At 43.2% G+C, this 18,380-nt stretch overlaps 1 protein-coding gene across 1 annotated transcript in view; it reads left to right on the forward strand.

Annotated features, from left to right (window-relative positions):
• Nucleotides 1-10,640, forward strand: part of LOC147085115 (low affinity immunoglobulin gamma Fc region receptor II-like) — a 34,309-nt gene extending 23,669 nt beyond the window's left edge. The window contains exons 6-9 of the mRNA XM_085979441.1: nt 257-284; nt 453-505; nt 7,941-7,978; nt 8,892-10,640. Of these exons, the coding sequence (XP_085835567.1) occupies nt 257-284; nt 453-505; nt 7,941-7,978; nt 8,892-9,032 (260 nt within the window). The 3' untranslated portion in view covers nt 9,033-10,640. The remainder of the gene's footprint in view (nt 1-256; nt 285-452; nt 506-7,940; nt 7,979-8,891) is intronic.
• The last annotated feature ends 7,740 nt before the right edge of the window (nt 10,641-18,380 follow it).

An 18,380-nucleotide genomic window follows, 5' to 3' on the forward strand; every position in this document is an offset into this window, starting at 1 on the left:
ACAGCAAGCAGTTCGCGTTGTTGCTGAGGTAACCAAGTAGAGGAAACTGTTTTTTTCTTTCTCATTCCATATTTTCTTGCACCTTTTGTGCGTATGCACGTCTCCATTCCTTGATTTCTTCTGGGAAGGGTGCATATTAAACAATTGAATCTACTTCACTTGTATTAATATTGAACAGTGGAAATTTTGATAGTTTGGGTCACTTTATTGCGAAATTTAACATAGTGATTTATATGTTCCCATTGTTACCTTGCAGGACAATTAAGAAGGCAAAATATTGAGAGGTGAGAACACCATGAGACACGCTTTATTTTGATACTCATAGTTTTATGCAAATTATGCAATTATACTTTAATCACTCAAGTTCATTGCATCTTAGGTAATGGTGCAGAGACTAAACATTAATTTGGGGCTATATTTAGGATAATATAACATGTTTGTGTATGTTACAGTAGGGCAGCCTCTGCAGGTGGAGTTACGAGTCACGAAGACGCTGATAACACGTGTAAGTGCAGTGTTGCTTTAATGAAAAAGGTTAATTATAATGGGCCAGAATTTGCCATGGAAATGTGCAGCACGTTCGGAATTTCCACATGCGAATGCAGGTGCACATCATCCCGAAATTGCTCTCTGTTCCGTTCCGACTTGACAGATGATTTGCACCGATGGGGATATTCTAATTGCTGGCCAAAGATTAGGGCTAATTGCTCAGCATTGGGTCTTTATCTGGTTTTTCGCCTCTCCCGGGAGATCACATGGGTTCGGGTGGATGCAGAGTGATAGAAGATTTGAGGTTAGGATCAGATCAGCCATGATCTTATTGAATGGTGGAGCAGGCTCGAGGGGCCGATTGGCCTACTCCTGCTCCTATTTCTTATGTTCTTATGTTCTTATTACAATTTTAACAGCTTATGCAAACAGGCGCAGGGCGTGACACATACCGCCTGTCAATTCCAAGAATTTCTAAAAGCTATATGCGGCCGGAAAGGGAAGCATTTTCAGATTTTGCTCAGGCAATTTTTGTAGTTTCCGTGTAAAGCTCGGAGGAAGTGCTTGGCACATTGAGCTAAGTGCGCATTGCGTTTGGAGTAGTTACGCTGCCGACCGTAAGGTCCAGGTCAATATGATTCTATGCGACGCTAACAGTGACAGATATCTTAATGGCTTAATTTGTAATACTTGTAGCTGGATCGGCTTTTAGTTATTAATGCACTGGTGTAAATAATATGGAATGAAAAATGCAAAATAATACCCTGCATACGATTGAATTAGATACAATGCGGGTGAAATTTGACACGGGCCTGTAAACAAACAGGCGGATTCACATTTTTAAAAATTAATTTATGGGATCAGGGCATCGCTGGCAATGCCAGCATTTATTGCCCATCCCTAGTTGCCCTTGAGAAGGTGGGGCTGAGCCGCATTCTTGAACCGCTGCAGTCCGTGTGGTGAAGGTGCTCCCACAGAGCTGTTAGGGAGGGCGTTCCAGGATTTTGACCAGTGACGTTGAATGATCGGCGATATACTTCTAAGTCAGGATGGTGTGTGACTTGGAGGGGAATTTGAAGGTGGTGGTGTTCCCGTGCGCCTGCTGCCCTTGTCCTTCGAGGTGGAAGAGGTCGCGGGTCTGGGAGGTGCTGCCAAAGAAGCCTTGGCGAGTTGCTGCAGTGCATCTTGTAGATGGTACACACTGCAGCCATGGTACACCGGTGGTGGAGGGAGTGAATGTTTAAGGTGGTGGATGGGGTGCCAATCAAAGGGGTTGCTTTGTCTTGGATGGTGTCGAGCTCCTTGAGTGTTGTTGGAGCTGCACTCATCCAGGCAAGTGGAGAGAATTCCATCACACTCCTGACTTGTGCCTTGTCGATGGTGGAAAGGCTTTGGGGAGTCAGGAGTTGAGACACTCGCCGCAGAATATCTAGCCTCTGACCTGCTCTTGTTGCCACAGTATTTATGTGGCTGGTCCAGTTAAGTTTTCGGTTAATGGTGACCCCCAGGATGTTGATAGTGGGGGATTCAGCGATGGTAATGCCTTTGAATGTGAACAGTTGTACGACACGTCTGATATTCCAATCTATTCAAGTTAATGGAACTGATTGAAGACTTGAGCGGATTACAGATGACAGGAGCGATAATGCCTTTATTGCGTCACACCCATGTACAAATTTGTCCCCCAAATATGTGAATCAATTAATAATGTCGTGGATTCAAATTTAGCTCTTTGGAGCCTGGCTACCTGGCACCATCTGAACGGGGTGGAAAAGGTACTAGCTCCATCGAAGGGACGCATGCCTACATAAGAACACAATAACATAATAAACAGGAGCGGGTTTAGGCAATTCGGCCCCTGGTGCCTTCTCCGCCTGTCCATAAGATCATGGCTGATCATCGACCTCAACTCCACTTTCCCGCCAGATCTCCATATCCCTTGATTGTCCTAGATTCCAAAAATGTATCTATTTCAGCCTTGATTATACTCTACGACTGAGCATCTGCAGCCCTCTGGGGTAGAGAATTCATAGATTCAAAACCGTCAGAGTGAAGATTTCCTCCGTATTTTGTCTTAAATGGCCGACCCCTTATCCTGAGTCTATGCCCCATAGTTCCAGACACTCCAGCCAGGCAAAACATCCTCTCAGCATCTACCCTGTCAATCCCCTTCAGAATCTTGTATGTTTCAATGAGATCACCTCTCATTCTTCTAAACTCCAGAAATATCGGCCCATTCTAAACAATCCTTCATCATAGGACAGCCCTCTCATCCCAGTAATCAATCTAATGAACCTTCGTTGCACCGCCTCCAAGGCAAGTATATCCTTCCTCAGATAAGGAGACCAAAACTGTGCACAGTACTCCAGGTGTGGTCTCACCAAGGCTCTGTACAATTGTAGCAAGACGTCCTTACTCTTATACTCCAACCCGCCTTGCAATAAAGGCCGACATGCCATTTCCATTACATATTGCTTGCTGTACCTTTATGCTAGTTCTCTGTGTTCCTTGCACGTGGACACCCAAATCTTTCTGAACACCAACATTTGAAAGTTTCTCATCGTTAATAAAATATTCTGTTTTTCTATTCTTTCTACCAAAGTAAATAACCTCACATTTCCCTACATTACAGTTGGTCTGCCACCTTAATGCCCACTGACTTAATCTATCTGCATCCCTCTGCAGACTCTTTTAGTTCTCCTCACAGTTTACTGTCCCACTTTGCATTGTATTGTGATCAATTTTGGATACATTTAAGAACATAAGAACATAAGAAATAGGAGCAGGAGTAGGCCAATCGGCCCCTCGAGCCTGCTCCATCATTGAATAAGATCATGGCTGATCTGATCCTAACATCAAATCTACTATCACTCGCCATCGCACCCGAACCCATGTGATCTCCTGGGAGAGGCGAAGAACCAGATAAAAAACCCAATGGCCAATTTGGGGAATAAAATCTGGGAAATTCCTCTCCGCCCCATCTAGGCGATCGAAACTCGTCCAGGAGATCACTCTGTCCCTATATTTCCTACAGTACTTACCTTCTGTAAAAGGTGATCTCCACCCCAGCCAGGAACAGGCCCAATTTACTCTTAAAGGACACCTAGCTGGCAGCCTGTTCGATGTCTCCACTAATCCCTGTGAATAGAACCATCTCCTGAAATCTAACACAGAATTAGAACACAAGAAGTAGGAGCAGGACCAGGCTACACGGCCCCTGGGCCCGCTTCGCTACACACAGGGCCATGACCGTTCCGGACCTCGTCTCATGTCCAATTTCCTGCCCGCTCCCCATAACCCCTAATTCCCTTTGCTTCTAGGAAACTGTCTATTTCTGTTTTAAATTTATTTAATGATGTAGCTTCCAAAGCTTTCTCGGGCAGCAAATTCCACAGACCTACTACCCTCTGAGTGAAGATGTGTCTCTCATCATGGTTTTGAAAGAGCAGCCCCTTATTCGAAGATTATGCCCCCTAGTTCTAGTTTCACCCATCATTGCGAAACTCCTCACTGCATGCACCCGATCAAGCCCCTTCACAATCTTATATGTTTCAATTAGATCTCCTCTCATTCTTCTGAACTCCAATGAGTAGAGTCCAAATCTACTCAACATCTCCTCATATGTCCACCCCCTCATCCCCGGGATTAACCGAGTGAGCAAGTATGTCTTTTCTTAAGTAAGGACACCAAAACTGTATGCAGTATTCCAGGTGCGGTCTCACCAATACCTTGTACAACTGCAGCAATACCTCCCTGTTTTTATATTCTATCCCCCTAGCAATAAAAGCCAACATTCCATTTGCCTTCTTGATCAGTTGCTGCACCTGCATACTAACTTTTTGAGTTTCGTGCACCAGGACCCCCAGATCCCTTTGTACTACAGCACTTTCCAGTTTCTTGCCATTAAGATAATAACTTGCTCTATGATTTTTCCTGCCAAAGTGCATAACCTCACACATTCCAGTATTGTATTCCAACTGCCAAATTTCTGCCCACTTACTTAGCCTGTCTATGTCCCCTTGCAGGTTTTTTATTTCCTCCTCACTCACTACTTTCCCTCCCATCTTTGTATCATCTGCAAACTTTAATATGTTACACTCGGCCCCCTCCTCCAAATCGTTAATATAGATTGTAAAGGGTTGGGGACCCAGCACGGACCCCTGCGGAACACCACTAGTTACTGATTGCCAGTCTGAGAATGAACCATTTATCCCAACTCTCTGCTTTCTGTTAAATAGCCAATTCTCCACCCATGCCAGAATATTAGCCCCAATCCCGTGATTTTTTATCTTGAGCAATAATCTTTTGTATGGCACCTTATCAAATGCCTTTTGGAAGTCTAAATACAATGCGTCCACTGGTTCCCCTTTATCCACCCTGTATGTTACTTCCTCAAAGAACTCAAGCAAATTTGTCAGACATGACTTCCCCTTCATAAAAACATGCAGACTTTGTCCGATTAAATTATGTTCATCCAAATATCTCATTACTGTCTCCTTAATAATGGACTCTAAAATTTTACCAACCACAGATGTTAGGCTAACAGGTCTATAGTTTCCAGCCTTCTGCCTACTACCCTTTTTAAATAAGGGTGTTACATTAGCAGTTTTCCAATCTGCCAGGACCTTTGCTGAGTCCAGGGAGTTTTGGAAAATTATTACCAATGCATCCAGAATCTCTACCGCCACTTCCCTCAAGACCCTAGAATGTAAGCCATCAGGTCCAGGGGATTTATCCGCCTTGAGTCCCATTATTTTACCGAGTACCACTTCCTTAGTGATTTTAATCATATTTAGCTCCTCCCCCACTAGAGCCCCCTGTTTGTCCAGTGTTGGGATATTCTTAGTGTCCTCTACCTTAAAGACTGATACAAAATATTTGTTCAGTGTTTTTGCCATCTCCATGTTTCCCACCATTAATTTCCCAGTCTCATCCTCTAAGGGTCCAACATTTACTATAGCCACCGTTTTACTTTTTATATAACTATAGAAACTTTTGCTATCTGTTTTTATATTTTTTGCTAATTTACATTCATAATCTATCTTCCATTTCTTAATCAATCTTTTAGTTATTTTTTGTTGTCTTTTAAAGACTTCCCAATCTTCTATCCTCCCACTAGATTTGGCTAACTTATATGCCCTTATTTTTAGTCGGATACTATCCTTAATTACCTTACTTTGCCAGGGATGGCTATCTTTTCTTTTACGCCCTTTTTTCCTAAGTGGAATATATATTTTTTGGAAGTTTTAAAATAACTCCTTAAATGTACACCACTGATCATGTACCGTCTTACCCTTTAATCTATTTTCCCAGTCCACTCTAATCAATTCCGCTCTCATACCTGCATAGTCTCCTTTATTCAAGCTCAGCACGCTTGTTTGAGATCCAACCTTCTCACCCTCTAATTGAATATGGAGGATCCTTTTCTAGGACATTTCTAATTAATCCTGTCTCATTACACAGGACCAAATCTAAGTTTGCTTGCGCCCTGGTCGGTTCAGTTACACACTGCTCAAGAAACCCATCCCTAATACACCCAATGAACTCCTCCTCAAGGCTGTCCTGCCCAATTTGATTTGTCCAGTTAATATGATAGTTAAAATCCCCCATAATTATATCTGTTCCCTTATTATAAGCCTCAACTATTTCCTGATTGATACTCCGTCCAACAGAGTTGCAACTGTTCGGAGGCCTATAGACAAGCCCACTAGTGTTTTTTCCCCTTATTATTCCTTATCTCCACCCAAACTGTTGCACTATCCTGATCCTTTGACCCAATATCATTTCTCTGTATTACAGTGATTCCATCCTTAATTAACATAGCCATCCCACCTCCCCTTCCTTTTTGCCTGTCCTTTCTGATTGTTAAATAGCCTGGTATGTTTAATTCCCAGTCATGGTCACCCTGCAGCCATGTTTCTGTAATGGCCACAAGATCATACCCATATGTAGTTATTTGTGCCATTAACTCGTCCATTTTGTTACAAATGCTACGTGCATTCAGATAAAGAAATTTCAAATACGTTTTGTGACACTTAGTTCCTGCTTTTTCCCCTTTTGCTACTGTATCTTTTACTCCATACCTTCTGTCCCTTTCTGACACGCTCTGGTTTTTAATTCCCCCACTGCTACCTAAGTCTATAACCTTCCCCGTTGTCATTTTTATTATTTGCTCTCTAGAAACCTTCCCCCCACTAATTAGTTTAAAGCCCTCTCTACAGCTCTAGTTATATGATTCGCTAGGATTCTAGTCCCAGCACTGGCCAAGTGAAGTCCGTCCCAATGGAACAGCTCCCTGCTGTCCCAGTACTGGTGCCAGTGTCCCAAGAAGCAAAACCCATTTTTCCCACACCAGTCTTCGAGCTATACATTTAACTCTCTAATTTTATTTATCCTAGCCAAATTCGCTGGTGGCTCAGTTAATAATCCAGAGATTATTATCCTTGAGGTCCTGTTTTTTAATTTGACCCCTAGCTGCTCATACTCCTTTAACAGAACCTTCTTCCTTGTCCTATCTACGTCATTTGTACCAACATGGACCACGACAACTCGATCCTCCCCCTCCCACTCCAAGTTTCTTTCCAGCCCAGAAGAGATGTCCTTAACCCTGGCACCGGGCAGGCAACACAGCCTTCAGGACTCCCGCCCTCGACTGCAGAGAACCCTATCTATCCCCCTAATGATACTATCCCCTACCACTACAACATTTCTTTTTACTCCCCTCACTTGAATGGCCCCCTGTTCCACGGTGCTGTGGCCAGGTTGCTCATCCTTCCTGCAGTCCCCGTTCCGTCCCTCACAGGGAGTAAGTACCTCGAACCTGTTTGACAAGAGCATGGGCTGCGGCTCCTTCAACACTACCTCCTGGATCCCCGTACCTGCCTCACTTATAGTCACACCATCCTGTCCCTGACCACGGACTCCATCTGAATTAATTAATTTCATAGTTGTGACTACCTCCTGAAACATAGAGTCCAGGTACTTCTCCCCCTCCCTGTTTCTGTTGGTCCCTTCACCTCGCCCATTAATATAGATTGTAAATAGCTGAGGCCCCAACACTGATCCCTGCTTGTAACGTAACCCGCCAGATTTCCCTTCCTTTGAAATGAAGTGCCATGTTATACTTGTTGCGATATTTTGCTTTCTGAAATGTGGCCTTGTGATTGTTATTACCCATTTGGTAAAGACAAATATCTAAACATGATTTTAATTTTGCGCTAAATTTGTGGTAATGAGTGATTACTGAGGATATTTTTTAATATCGGGGAAGATTTTCAGTGCGGGCATGAACTGCCCATCAACTGATTTTAAAGGAATTTAGTAACTAGGCATTTGCTATAAAGCATGGCAACGGCAGTTGTCTGCCCGAGCAGCCAGTTGGCATTCTAGCCCTTTGAAACTCACTGGAAAAACAGGCAGAGACTTCACAAAATAAATGTCCTTCTTTTCAGATGAGATTGCGAATCTTCCTTTAGATCCTGACAAAAACGTAAGTTCAATTTTTCTCAAATACCAATCATTATGCCTCTTGCTTTGCAAACACCGATAAGCTGGCTCCTGTAGAGAGAGTCGGAAACTTACAGAATAGTGAGCGAGGGAGAGTGAGAGAGTGAAAGAACGAGATAGAGAGTGAGTGAGAGAGAAGGAGAGAGAAAGACAAGACCGAGAGAAGAACAGATGGACACAGAGATAGAGATCGATACATTTATAGATAGATAGACAGACAGACAGACAGATAGATATATAGATAGAAATATATATAGGTAGACAGAGAGGCAGAACAACAGGCAGAACGACAGGCAGAATGAATGACAGACAGAACGACAGAGAACGACAGACAGAGAACGAAAGACAGAGAACGACAGACAGACAGAACGACAGACAGACAGAACGACAGACAGACAGAACGAAAGACAGACAGAATGATAGACAGACAGAACCACAGACAGACAGAACGACAGACACACAGACAGAATGACAGACAGATAAACAGACAGACAGACAGACAGAACGAACAGACAGACAGACAGACTGACCAGACAAAATGAACAGACAGACAGAATGAACAGACAGACGAATGAACGAGAGTCAGAGGTGTGAGATACAAAAGAGACAGACAGACAGACTCTGAGAGAGACAGACACAGAAACAGAGAGTGAGAGAAAGAGAGAGAGAAAGCTGCAGTGAGACACAGCGACACAGAGAAAGATAGACAGTCAAAGGCAGAGAGCTAGATGGAGAGTAAGATAGCTGAGAGCGAGAGAGAGAGAGAGCGAGGCAGAGGAAGTGAGACAGAGAGAAAAATATTGATATTGCGAGGCGACGAGAGTTGGAGAGGAGTAAAGAAACACATTATCCGTATATTATCTACTTCTGCCATTTCTTCATGTTATTCATCGCAGGGAGCGTCTGCTGATGTACCAGAGAGTGACCACCAGGAACTCACCTATGTTACTTTGAATATGGAAGCTCTGAATCAGAAAGAAGCTGCCTTGGCCACTGCTGCAGACAGCATTGTGTATGCCGAAGTGAAAAAGAAATAAAAGTTCTCAGCAGCTTTGATATATGTTACTCACCAAGACCTGTGGAGACAACTGCTTTCTCGGGACGGATGGTGGGAGTAGGGACGCGATTTTCGTAATTAACGCTTGGAGATTAAGCATTACCAGGGCGAACGGCAGGCTCGAAATTCCGGCAGTATATTATGCACAACTCTAACAGAACTGGCCAGAGTTCCTTTCCATTAATATCAAAATAGAAAATGAGGTGGTTTCTATTACAGGCGATTCATCCCGCCGGATTTTCAATTTTCTGCTTTGCCCAGAACATGCTTAATGCCCTAGTGGTAAACACAAAAATCTACAACTATATAGCCTCCTTTTTTTTTAGCTCAGCATGTTTTTTTTTAGTTGGTATAAAGGATTGCATGCTTTTCACATGCAAGCTGTTACACGTAGCAACATGTTTTATACTAATTGCTTCAATCATAACATGGAATGTATGTTGTGAGGATGATGTATGGAGGTACCAAGGGGATATACACAGGCGAATGAGTGGGCAGGAATATGGCAAATGCAATATAACGTGGAAATTTGTGAAGTTATTCCTTTTGGTAGGAAAAATAGAAAAGCAGAGTATTGTTTAAATGGCGGGAGAATGGGAAATGTGGGTGTCCTTGTACAATAATCACTGCAAGTCAACATGCAGGTACAGCAAGCAATTAGGAAAGCAAATTGTATGAGGGCCTTTATTACAAGAGGATTTGAGTTTAAGAGTAAAGACGTCTTACTGCAATTATATAGGGCCCCGGTGAGACCACACCTGGAGCATTGTGTACAGTGTTGGTCTCCTTCCAGGAGGAAGGATATACTTCCCTTAGAGGGGGTGCAACGGAGTTTCACCAGGCTGTTTCCAGGGATGGGGGGATTGTCCTATGAGGAGAGATTGAGTAGATTCGTCCAATATTATCTAGAGTATAGAAAAAATGAAAGGTGATCTCATTGAAGCATACACATTTCTTACAGGACTTGACATGGTTGATGCAGGGAGGAGGTTTCCCCTGGCTGGCGAGTCTACAACCAGGGGTCAAAGTCTCAGAATAAGGGGTCGGCCATTCAGGACTGAGATGAGGAGACATTTCTTCACTCAGGAAGTGGTGAATCTTTGGAATTCGCTAACCCAGACGGCTGTGGAGGTTCAGTCTTTGAGTATATTCAAGACAGAGATCGATAGATTTTTGAATATTAAGTTAATCAAGTGATATGGGGATATTGCAGGAAAATGGAGGTAAGGTAGAAGATCAGCCATGCTTTTATTGAATGGCAGAGCAGGCTCCAAGAGCCAAATGTCCTACTCCTGCTCCTATTCCTTTTGTTCTAATGCTGTGGGCATCTCTTATCATTTGTGACATTTACGATGCGAAGCAGTTGATTAAAAAAGTTTGAAAGCAATGTCTTAATTTCGATTTGCATGAAGCTGGAACAATAAACAATATTTACGCTTGAAAATGCCTATTTATTAGATGTAGGAAGGATATACATTTGTAGAAGTGTCCTCGGGACCGAGAACGTTTTAAGGATTCGGCCATCAGTCGTCTATTTCCTGGGACAAGAAGCTATATACCGTTTTAAATTATCGAATCAGTCATATCCCCTCTAATCAATTACAGACAACATAATTAATCTGTTGCTCAGAGAATGTGCCTGTTAATCAATTCTGGATATCAATGATAATACATTTTCAACAATGCAGTCATTCAAGGATTAATTAGATAAGAGAGAGAGAGAGAGAGACAGGGAGAGATTTAGCAAAATGTATTATTGCTCTGAGAAGGGCACAATGTACTTCGGATTAACTGAATTGCTTGCTGCACTTTTTTGGAATAATGCAGTGGCTCATTTTCGGAGATGAGAGATTTGTCAAATGGTGTGTTAACTATCTACGGGTGTTCAAAATATCTTCCTCTTAAATACCTCACTGGCTGCATATAGTTTTCAATAAGTGAAGGAAAGAGTTTATCAAATCTGTAACATGAATAATGTAGCGAGTAAACTTTTTGTCGTCTTGAAAGTTTCTTTCTGTTTTTGCAAAGTCAGATTTAATTAAATATGCAAATACAATAAGATGACGTCAGTATTGTATTAGCATAATACAGTATAGAAAAATTGTAGACTTGGAAGATAAGTGTCAAATTCACTTTAAAATAAATAAATGTGATGTGATGCATTGATAGAAATGTCACCTATTCCGTGTAATATAAGAACTTGAATGTGGCGCAGAGTACAATGAACTAATGGTAAAGGTGAACATATAATTAAATGCAGCATCACAGATCAGCAAAAAAATTAAAACTGCTAACAGAGCACTTGGATTTATTTCAGGGGAGTAGTGTTCCAAATTAGTGAAGTTATGATGAACCTGTATAGGACCTTGTTCACGCTGCACAGATCAGACCTCCACATTATGAAAAGGCCACAGAATCAGTGGAAAAAATGAACAAAATATTTACAAGATGCTAACATAAATGAGATTACAGCATTCGGGAAAGATTGAACAGCTTTAGACTCTTTTCTTTAGAACAGAGAAGTTTTAAAGGTGATCTGATCGAGGTCAATCTAATTATGAATCATTTGTCCAGGGTAAATGTGAAATTAGGTTTCCACTTGCGGGAGATCAAAAACAAAATAGATTATAATAACAATAATAATAATAATCATCTTTATTGTCATTGTTAGTGCATAAGTGCAGTACAACGAAATGTAGTCTTGCGGCTCCCGAGAGTGTATATTTAGATTAAGACATTTAACATTCGACATTCATTTGGCTTGTAATACATAAACATAAACATAATAAAGTGCATTGGCAGATGTGCAGGCTTTAGAGTTTATTTGCAGAGTTCAGTAGGATGAAAGCCCTGGGAAAGAAGCTGTTCCTAAATCTGGTTGTTCGGGTGCGAATGCACCTGTAGCGTCTCCCAGATGGCAGCGGGGTGAACAAACTGTGGCTGGGGTGTGTAGGGTGTTTGATGATGGTCAGCGACCTCCGTAAACAGCGTTTCTGATAAATGTTCCCTATGGTCGGCAGCCGGGTGCCGGTAATGCGTTGGGCAGTTTTGACTACCCGCTGCAGGGCTTTCCGATCATAGGAACTACAGCTGCCATACCACATTGTGATACAGTTCATCAGGATCCTCTCTATTGTGCAGCGGTAAAAGTTAGAGAGGATCAGGTGTGACAGGTTACATCCCTTCAGCCTCCTTAGGAAATATAGGCGCTGCTGGGCCTTCTTTACCAAAGAGGAGGTACTGAGGGACCAGGAGATGTCTTCAGTGATGTGGACTCCGAGGAACTTAAAGCTGTCCACCCTTTCCACCACAGCCCCATGGATGTGGATGGGGGTGTGACTTCTGCCTTTAGACTTCCTGAAGTCCACAATGATTTCCTTGGTTTTCTTGATGTTAAGGGCCAGTTTGTAATTGGCACACCACTTCACGAGATGCTGGACCTCCTCCCTGTAGGCTGACTCATCCTTGTTGGTGATCTGGCCTACTACCGTGGTATCATCTGCAAACTTGATGATGGTGTTGAAAATATAGAAAACATAGAAAACATAGAGATAGGAACAGGAGTAGGCCATTCGGCCCTTCGAGCCTGCTCCGCCATTCAATGAGATCATGGCTGATCTTGGTCTGAGATCATAGCTGATCTTACCAGTTCAGTACCCCGTCCCCGCCTTTTCTCCGTAACCCTTAATCCCCTTAGCCTTCAGAAATATATCCAATTCTCTCTTGAAAATATTTATTGAATTAGCCTTCACAGCCCTCTGTGGCAGGGAATTCCACAGGCTCACCACTCTTTGAGTGAAGAAATTCTTCCTCATCTCTGTTTTAAATGATTTGCCCGCTATTTTTAGACTGTGGCCCCTGGTTCTGTGCTCCCCGGCCATTGGAAACATTCTCTCTGAATTCAGCCTGTCCAGGCCTGCCATAATTTTATATGTTTCGATGAGATCCCCTCTCAATCTTCTAAACTCCAGTGAGTACAAGCCCAAACTATTTAATCTCTCTTCGTAGGTCATTCCCGCCATTCCAGGTATCAGCCTGGTGAATCGCCGTTGCACTCTTTCCATGGCAAGAACATCCTTCCGCAGATGGGGCGACCAAAACTGTACACAATACTCCAGATGCGGTCTCACCAGCACCTTGTACAGCTGTAGTAAGGTATCCCTATTCCTATACTCGAACCCCCTTGATATGAAGGCCAACATACCATTTGCCTTCTTAATCGCCTGTTGCACCTGCATGCTCTCCTTCAGTGACTGGTGCACAAGAACACCCAGGTCCCTCTGCACTTCCCCATCTCCCAATCTATTGCCATTTAGATAATAATCTACCCTCCTGTTTTTACCCCCAAAGTGGATAACCTCGCATTTATCCACATTATAGTGCATCTGCCACGTATCCGCCCATTCCCCCAACCTGTCCAAATCGCACTGTAGCCTCCTGACATCCTCATCAGAGCCCACCCCTCCTCCTAGTTTAGTGTCGTCAGCGAATTTGGAAATATTGCATCCAATTCCCTGATCCAGATCATTTATATATATTGTGAACAGCTGGGGTCCCAGGACAGATCCTTGCGGCACCCCGCTGGTCACTGCCTGCCACTCCGAAAACGAGCCGTTTATTCCAACTCTCTGTTCTCTATCCGCCAGCCAGTTCTCTATCCACGTTAATACTTTGCCCCCAATCCCATGAGCCTTAATTTTGCATGATAATCTTTTGTGTGGAACCTTATCGAAGGCTTTCTGGAAGTCAAGGTACACCACATCCACTGGCTCTCCCCCATCTATTTTACCAGTTACTTCCTCAAAAAATTCCAGCAGATTAGTCAAACACGATTTACCCTTTGTAAATCCATGTTGACTCTGTCCGATCCTTTCCCCATTTGTCAAGTGCTCCGCTATTTTATCCTTAATAATGGACTCTAGCATTTTGCCCACAACCGATGTAAGGCTTACTGGTCTATAATTCCCTGCTTTCTCTCTACCCCCCTTTTTAAATATTGGGGTAACATTAGCTACCCTCCAATCCACGGGTACTGTTCCCGAGCCAATGGAGTTCCGGAAGTTGATCCTTAGAGCATCTGCTATCTCCAGGGCCACCTCCTTAAGTACCCTAGGATGTAGTTTATCAGGCCCCGGGGATTTGTCGGCCTTCAGTCCCCTCAACTTACCCAACACCATATCCCTGGAGATACTAATTTCTGTCAGCTCCTCCCTCTCATTAGTCCCTATGTTTGCCGATATTCCTGGGAGGTTATTTGTGTCCTCCTTTGTGAATACAGAACCAAAGTATGAGTTTAATTGGTCTTTCATTTCCTTATTCTCCATTATATATTCTCCCGAATCGGACTGCAAGGGACCGACTTGGGATTTTACCAGTCTTTTCCTCCTGATATACCGATAAAAGCTTTTGCAGTCTGTCTTTATGTTTGCTGCAAGTTTACTTTCGTATTCTATTTTCCCCTTCCTGATTAATCCCTTTGTCCTCTTTTGCTGTATCCTGTACTGCCCCCAATCTTCCGGTCTGGTGCTTTTTTTTGCCAGTTGATATGCCCTTTTTTTTGATTTTATGCTGTCCCTAATTTCCCTCGTTATCCACGGTTGAGTCACCTTTTTAGGTTTATTTTTATGCCAAACCGGTATAAACATGTTCTGGAATTCTTCCATTCTATCTTTGAATGCTTGCCATTGTCTATCCACTGTCAATCCCCCCAGAAACACCACCCAATCAATCTTACCCAATTCCCGTCTAATACCCTCGTTATTCCCTTTATTTAAGTTCTGGACCTTAGTCTCTGATTCAATTTCCTCACTCTCCATCTCGACTGAGAGCTCGATCATATTATGATCGCTCTGACCCAAGGGGCCTCGTAGAAGAAGATTGCTGATAAGTCCCTTCTCATTGCACAATACCCAGTCTAAAACGGCCTGATCTCGAGTCGGCTCCTCGACATATTGGTCCAGATAACCGTCCCGAAAACATTCCAGGAATTCCTCCTCCTCAGAATTATTACTAATTTGGGTAGTCCAATCAATATGTAAATTAAAGTCACCCATGATGACAGCTGTTCTCTTATCGCACGCTTCTCTAATTTCCCTTTTTATGCCTTCCCTCACCTCCATATTACTATTTGGAGGCCTATATATCACACCCACTAACGTTTTCCTCCCCTTGCTATTTCTCATTTCTACCCATACAGATTCCGTTTCATCCGAGTTAATATCCTTCCTTTCCATTGCATTAATCCCCTCCTTTACCAGCAATGCTACCCCACCTCCCCTACCTTTTTGCCGATCCTTCCTAAATATTGTATATCCCTGAACAGCCACACAGTCGTGGGTGAAGAGGGAGTAGAGGAGGGGGCTTAGCACACATCCTTGTGGGGCCCCCGCGTTCAGGGTCGGGGGGGTGGTGTGGTTACCTAATTTGTCAGACTGGAGTCTGTTAGTTAGGAAGTCCATGGTCCAGTTGCAAAGGGAAGTGTTCAGGCCAAGAGTGTGGAGTAATACATCCAACAGCGAAACAAGGAGACATTCCTATACTCAAAAATGGATAGAATGTATGTCTCGCTACAACAGGAGGTGGTTGAAGCAAATAGCTTAGATGTGAAGAGGAGAGGCATTGAAGGAAGATGCATTAACTGGAGGAGCGTAGGATGGTGTGAAATGTAGTGGGAAAAGGGAGAGGAGAAAGGGACAGCAAATGAAGGTGGAGGCGGAGTACAGATTGCTGGTGGGAGAGGAGGATGGTAGCTAGATAAGTAAGGGAGGGGAGCAATGTGAGAGAATAAGGATAGAGGGAGGGTGAAGATGGGAATCTAGGAGTCGTGGGAGTGGTAGGAGGTGAGTGCAAGGGGAGAGGAATAAGCAAGGAGCTGGAGAAAGGGGAGAACAAGGGGCAGAGGAGGGGTTCAGAGGGATGAAGGATAATTAGAGAGAACGAAAGAGGATGAAATGAATGTTTTAGCGAAGGGCGAGGTTGCAGGACCAAGCGCGAAGGAAAGGAAACTGCAGCACAAAAGTGCGGTGAAGATGTTTTTTTCCCATGTGAAGACCTCTAAAAAATATACAGCTCAGGGAATACATCTAAAAGAACATTCATACATCAGTAGGCTTATATGCAACAACTAATGAAAGCATTTCTACACTCACATCTTCAAAGGTTGCAGAAGCTCGGGCTAATATTTAAAAAGATAGTTGAAGGAAATGCCACCTCTTTCTGACACCATGATAGGTGGACACGCTGTGCACATCCACCGTGGTACCTTTGCACCTTCAAATTAAAAACATCTAATGAATAACTCAGTACTTGTATCAATAGAAACGTAGAAACATAGAAGATAGGAGCAGGAGTAGGCCATTCGGCCCCTTGAGTCTCCTCTGCCATTCAATGCGATCATGGCTGATCATCCAAACTCAGTACCCGGTCCCTGCTTTCTCCCCATACCCCTTGATCCCTTTAGCCTTAAGAAATATATCCAACTCCGTCTTGAATATATTTAATGTATTGGTCTCTACTGTCTTTTGTGGTAGAGAATTCCACAGGTTCACCACTCTCTGGGTGAAGAAATTCCTCCTCATTTCTGTCCTAAATGGCCTACCCCTTATCCTTAGACTGTGACCCCTGGTTCTGGACTCCCTGGCCATCGGGAACATCCTTCCTGCATCTAGTCTGTCCAGTTCCATCAGAATTTTAAAAGTTTCAAAGAGATCCCCTCTCGTTCTTCTAAACTCCAGCGAGTACAAGCCCAATCGACCCAATCTCTCCTCATACGTCATTCCTGCCACCCCAGGTATCAGCCTGGTGAATCTTCGCTGAGATGCTTCCATGGCAAGAACATCCTTCCTCAGATAAGGCGACCAAAACTGCACACAATACTCAAGATGTGGTCTCACCAAGGCCCTGTACAATTGCAGCAAGACATCCTTGTTCCTGTACTCAAACCCTCTCACTACGAAGGCAAACATACCATTTGCCTTCTTAACCGCCTGCTGCACCTGCATAATTACCTTCAGCGATGGGTGCACAAGGACACCAAGGTCTCGTTGCACTTCCCCTTCTCCCAATCTATTGCCATTCAGATAATAATCTGTCTTCCAGTTTTTGCCACCAAAGTGGATAACCGCATATTTATCCACGTTATATTGCATCTGCCATGCTTCTGCCCATTCACCCAACCTGTCCAAATCATCCTGTAGTTTCTCAGCATCCTCCTCAAAGCACACATGCCCACCCAGCTTTGTGTCATCTGTAATGAAATCAAGGACTCAGTACTGCACTTCAGAAGCTCCGCCTGGTTCAACAGAAATGGCAAAGACTCATCTCATTTGAAATGCTTAAATATGTTAACAGTCAAAAAATGCGCAAACAAAACCAAATTCAACTGAAGCAAACAGTAAAAATGTAAAGTAAAGCATCCGACTGCAAGAGCCTACGAGTATGTGGCGGGTTTGATTGATATTTGTAACTTAAAATGGACTTGCAATCGACGAGAGAATTGGTCCGTATTTTCCGATCGGAGGCTTCCTGCGTGCGGAGGCCTCCGATTTGGAAAAAATCTATCGACTTACCTGAGGGCTCCCAAGGTGCATACACTTCCATTCCTGGGTCTCTACAAACTCGAAATGTGCAGGGTCCACGTAGCCCAGAGGTGCATGCGGTTCGCAAACGTCCCTGGGATCACTTGGGCCATGGGGAGCCAATAGAAGAAGGGACTCTCCCTTCATGCACTTGACAGATGGACCCGTCAAATAAATGAATGGAGATCACCCCATAAACACGGTAAAACATTAAATACATTCTTTTTAAATCACATTTTTAAAATGAGTTGAAATTACAATAAATTAAATACATTAAACAAAATTTAAATTTTTTGCAAAAATAATTAGTTTTTTACGGGACTGTTAAATAAACTTACCTGTTTTAAAAGTTTTCAAAAATTCTCTTTGTGGAAGCTTGCTGTGTGCAAATTGTCTGCCGCGTTTCCTACATTATAACAGTGGCTACACTGCAAAAGTACTTCATTTGCTGTAATGCGCTTTAGTACGTCCTGAAGTCATGAAAGGCGCTATGCAAGTGCAAGTCTTTATTTGACCAAAATTAGTATATTTTTGTTTATTTTAAATCATTCTGAAGTCAAGTTGCTCTTTACTCTCCAATTAATAAAGTTATGATGCATGGCTGTAGGTCAAAATCCTAACGAGCATATAAGGGATGCAGCGATAAAAAAACCCTGAAAATGCATTGCTGCCGTGTCTGCGGAAAATAGCAAGGCCTAGAAATTCCATGGGCTGCGCCACCCGTTAGTGCCTTAAGAGGGCGCGAAGTGGGT

The sequence above is a fragment of the Somniosus microcephalus genome, unplaced genomic scaffold (assembly GCF_052327205.1).
Source record: "Somniosus microcephalus isolate GS21.2 unplaced genomic scaffold, FLI_Smic_1.0 unresolved_chr9, whole genome shotgun sequence".
Taxonomy (NCBI): domain Eukaryota; kingdom Metazoa; phylum Chordata; class Chondrichthyes; order Squaliformes; family Somniosidae; genus Somniosus; species Somniosus microcephalus.